Raw genomic sequence first — 5042 nt, 5'->3', positions numbered from 1 at the left:
AAAGTTATTAAATAATTTCTAAATAAAATTTTAAATAAAATAAACAATTTATTTTATAATAAATATTTAATAATAAATTATCTTAATCATAGTTTTCTTATCATTAAAAATTATTAAATATTAATTCTATATCTTACTATATTACCAAAATTGAAGAGGATTAACTAAATCTCTGACACATCACCAAAATTAAAGGGGATTAAAGAAATCTCAAAAAATATAAAGTTTTGAGAAAAAAAACTAATTTTTAAAATGTGAAGAATAAAAATTAAAAACCAAATCAAAAATACATTTAAATCTATTTTTTTCCTTCATTTTATTATTTATTTTGTATTTCCAATTTCCCACCGCAGACCAAATCCAAACAAAACTGCAATATCAATCCAAATCTAAAAAAAACCGAAAAAAATAAAGAAAGAAAAGAAAAGAAAAAACAAAACTAGAGAGAAGTGTGTAGAGAAAGGGGTAGAAACTAAAATTGTATATCATACAATTTTATTTCACACATTCTCTGTTGCATTATCACAAACACCTCGAACTCTATCTATCTCACTCCGCAACTAGCAATGGCTTCACAAACTCTCGTCTCACCTTCACCTCTCTCTTCTCACTCTCTTCTCCGAACATCTTTCTCCGGCGTCTCCGTCAAGCTCGCTCCCCAATTCTCAACCCTTGCAACTTCCAATTTCAAACCTCTCACCGTAGTTGCGGCTGCCAAGAAAGCCGTCGCTGTCCTTAAGGGCACATCCGCCGTCGAAGGTGTCGTCACTCTCACTCAAGACGATGAAGGTGAATCCTCTTCTAAATCCCTTTCAAATCTCCATTTCACTTATCAATTATCAATTGTAATTTGGTTTTTCTATTGTTAATTTAAATTGAAATGAATGGTATGCTTCAAAACCAGAATAATTGAACTTAGGTTTGTAAATTATAATAGTAATAGTACATTAAGAATCTTTTCAGTTTTGGTGTAGATAATGATACTAGTAAAAGATAAACTAAATTCAATATAAGCTATTTTTGGGATAAAGAAAATAAGCTGAAAACAACTTATAGACAATGTTATAAGCTATTTCCATAAGTTCAAACAAACCAATCTAAACATGCCATTGTTAATTAGTTGCAGTTATATTAAATATATTTGGTAATGTAATGGTTACTTTTCTATGTGCTGAATTGAATAACTATAAGCTATATGTATTTTTGTTTGATGAGTAGGTCCAACAACAGTTAATGTTCGTATCACTGGCCTTGCTCCAGGGCTTCATGGTTTTCACCTAGTGAGTGTTACTTTATGTCCCTTCCTTCAAAAATTTAATTAACTTGTTTATTTATTTATCTGCCTCTCTATAATATGTGTTGCTTTATCTTGCAGCATGAGTATGGTGATACCACAAATGGGTGTATCTCAACAGGTAATGTAGACCTTAGTTTCCATTTTTTTGCTATGGTTTAATTTGACTAAAGTTAGGACTGTTTGCTGCTTGAATCACTTATTTAGGACCACATTTTAATCCCAACAAGTTGACACATGGTGCTCCTGAAGATGAAATCCGTCATGCGGGTGACCTGGGAAACATAGTTGCTAATGCTGAAGGTAATGCTTCTCTCCTTTCCTCTGCTTTGAAAAGCTTTTTGGATCTTTTAATCTTATGCGCCGTTTTTCAATTTTGGGAAATATAGGAGTTGCAGAGGCGACAATCGTGGACAATCAGGTGTGCTTTGTTATTTCTATTTTAATAATATGACAGTTGACAGTTCCTTTGATAATTACTTCAAACCGTGGTTCTTGTGCCTGCGGGTCGGAGCACTGATTTTTTTTTTAAGAAACTATATGGTTTCCTTGTTGAAAGTAGCTAACCTTTTTCTTTGACAAAATTTCGCAGATACCACTCACTGGCCCCAATTCAGTCGTTGGGAGAGCCTTAGTGGTTCACGAGCTTCAAGATGACCTTGGAAAGGGTTAGTTCTTCTATTTTAAATATTTATTTATATTTTCTTTATGATTTATGCTATAGATGAAAATACTGTCTAAAGGGTTTACGGAAATTAATGAAGTAAACTGATGAATTTTTTTTTGATAGACCAATGGAGTAAATAAAACATAACAGAATGGAAAACAAATCTAGTAGAGGGATACTACTAGCCTAGCCAAGTGGCTCCCACAAGAGAGTATTCTCTCTTTCCAATAACAGAATTCCGAGATGATTCTCGTACTCCATATTATTCCCTTATATAACTAACTCTGATGCGAGGCCTGCTGCCAGTTCATCCTTCTAGATACTCTCGCTAGATCTTTACATGCTTCCTTTGGTATACTCTCCATGTTTTGGGCCTCTCCACAACCTCCTCAAGTGTGACTCCCTGCTCATTAGGCCCAACTCCCTCATTCCTATCACTGTCCCAAGCTTCAACACATGTATTAGCCAAATAAATAATAGATGAATGTCTACTTGTCACAAGGGAAGAATGATATAAATATGAAGTTGGTTGTTTATGTTCTTTCTAAGATGGTATATCGCATGTTGTGTTTGTAGTCTTGTATATCGAGTATGGTGTGTTAATAGTAACTGAAGTATTTTTACTTTGGTCTCATCTGCATCTGCTCATACTTTTGTAGGTGGACATGAACTTAGTTTGAGCACTGGAAATGCTGGTGGAAGATTAGCTTGTGGTATGTAGAAAACTTATGCATTGAAACAGTTCTATCCTTTTCATACTCATCGATTCTTCCATGCTTATGGTTATATGTTATTTGATTTGCACATCTCTGCAGTTTTTAAAGATGAACAATTTCTATAATTGTGATTTATTTTCATTCTCATTTCCCTTCAATTGGTTTCCATTAAGTAATGCACAGCTTTGATATGATTTAGAATCAAGCTCCATGCATTATTCTCAAAGCGTTGCGCATTTAAGTCTGTGGATAAGCTGGGTCTCGATTTATAGCAGATGAACACTATCTACTGCTAAATTGAACAAATGGTTTTATTGAAATTATGGCATGTATATGTTGCTAGATGTTAGGTTGACTTAAATGATACTTGAGAAACAATGACTGTAGGTTTAGAAAGACTGTAAAGGGCATGTTTTCGCTCAAAGCACCCTTACTGCTAAAAAATACTAACCTGCCTCGCAAAACAATATTAAAACCTGCACACCATACCTGCATCGCCTATTTCACACGCTCATTAATGTTTGAACTATGTTCATATAATATTTTATCAGCGTCTTAATAGTTATCTCTTATTTCATATAAACTAAATAGTATGTCAAGAAAAAATGTTGAACTAGTAAAGACAAGTTGATATATCTATATTTATTAGTAAATAATGAGCATAATGTAAATTTAGATTAGCTTCATGCGTGGTGGGTACTCCTGTGCCAGGGTGAAATCCTTATACTCATTTTGTAGTCCAATTCTCAAAAGTTATAGCTGAATTATATGTCTGCAATCTTTATAATGTTTTTACTCAAATGTTTCTGCATCATACATTTTATGTTTCTGCTCTATGATAATGTGTCTGTTGTGCTTGCTTGTTTGCAGGTGTGGTTGGCTTGACTCCAGTATAAATGCTTCAAATGCTTTTGCACCAGCCTTGTTATTTTAACTGATGTTTGATTTCTTCAGTTATCCTTGTTTTATGAAGCTTTGATATTATCACCTTTCAGAAATTAATCACCCCATGAATGAAGCTTTACTGTTATTTGTTTTCTTCAATTAGCAATGTAAAGATTTTAATGTGTGAAAACATGACAGTCCTCTACTAGATAGTTTCATCATGCAGTCAGGTGTGTTTCTTCCCTAATAAAGTTTAATTTCTGATGTAGTTCTTGTTTCCTGCTTGTAAGAGAACCTATGTTGATATTCTGTGTTATTTGTGTTCCTAGTTAGCTATAATGGTTCATGTGCAAAATGGAAAGACATACTCTCCAATCACAAAAGGGAGAAACGTAAAAGGGTGTTGAAGTTGCTTCTTGAAAAATGTGACATTCAAAATCTCACAAATATTTGAGATGGCCAAAAGAAATGCAAATTCAGCCAAACCTAAATATGTAAAAGTATGTTAAGTACTACCTCTAATTTATAGGAGAAAATTTATTATACATTGATTATTCAATGAATTTAAATTCATTAAAAAATTAATTTTTTTCGTATAAATGGATCAGAGGGAGTAATAGATAAAAGAATATAATAACAATTAACAACAAAACTATTTTTGGACAAATTATACATAACACGCTAAATAATGAAAAGTGCTAATTACTAAGTACTACCATTTTCATTTAAGGTATGCCACAATCTAACCAACGAAACAAGGGTGTTGGTGTTTATTAGTTTAAACAAATCTGAAACAAATTAGAATCTAAATCAAACTATGATGTTTGAATTAGATATTTTTTTAGTTTGGGCAGATGGAATCCAATGTTAATTGGTTTGGTTAGTGGATTTTAAAATTCTATCCGAGTTGTTTATTCAAATCAATCATAATTAATTTGTATAATTTATATCATCATTTCATTAGAATTCCTATTCAATTTTAAAAAAAATGAAACTTTTTGTGATATCACAATCTAGAAGACACAAAATTAATAATTTTATATTGTTATAAAAATTGTTGATGTAAATTAAATATTATTAAAAATATTTTTGCATATATATATATATATATATATATATATATATATATATATATATATATATATATATATATATATATATATATATATATATATATATATATATATATATATATATATATATATATATATATATATATATATATATATATATATATATATATATATATATATATATATATATATATATATATATATATATATATAATCAATCAAATCTAAACTAACTTTTTAATTTTCGGTTTGGTTCAATTCAATATATATATATATATATATATATATATATATATATATATATATATATATATATATATATATATATATATATATATATATATATATATATATATATATATATATATATATATATATATATATATATATATATATATATATATATA

At 29.7% G+C, this 5042-nt stretch overlaps 1 protein-coding gene across 1 annotated transcript; it reads left to right on the top strand.

The window, feature by feature from the left end:
- The first annotated feature begins 487 nt into the window (after nt 1–487).
- Nucleotides 488–3895, top strand: LOC127107584 (superoxide dismutase [Cu-Zn], chloroplastic). Its single transcript, NM_001427064.1, has 8 exons — nt 488–789; nt 1219–1280; nt 1376–1415; nt 1502–1597; nt 1684–1715; nt 1887–1962; nt 2621–2674; nt 3548–3895. The coding sequence occupies exons 1-8, from the start codon at nt 567–569 to the stop codon at nt 3571–3573; spliced, it is 609 nt and encodes a 202-aa protein (NP_001413993.1). The 5' UTR covers nt 488–566; the 3' UTR covers nt 3574–3895.
- Nucleotides 3896–5042: the final 1147 nt, after the last annotated feature.

This window comes from Lathyrus oleraceus, chromosome 7, assembly GCF_024323335.1.
Source record: "Lathyrus oleraceus cultivar Zhongwan6 chromosome 7, CAAS_Psat_ZW6_1.0, whole genome shotgun sequence".
Lineage (NCBI taxonomy): Eukaryota > Viridiplantae > Streptophyta > Magnoliopsida > Fabales > Fabaceae > Lathyrus > Lathyrus oleraceus.
Note: the sequence above shows the minus strand (reverse complement) of the source record. Positions and strands in the feature narration are given on the sequence as shown.

Coding starts and splice junctions, on each gene's coding strand:
- LOC127107584 (NM_001427064.1), top strand. CDS start 567: ATGGCTTCACAAACTCTCGTCTCACCTTCACCTCTCTCTTCTCACTCT. Junction 1,281..1,375: donor GGCTTCATGGTTTTCACCTA/GTGAGTGTTACT, acceptor TTTATCTTGCAG/CATGAGTATGGTGATACCAC. Junction 1,963..2,620: donor TCAAGATGACCTTGGAAAGG/GTTAGTTCTTCT, acceptor ATACTTTTGTAG/GTGGACATGAACTTAGTTTG.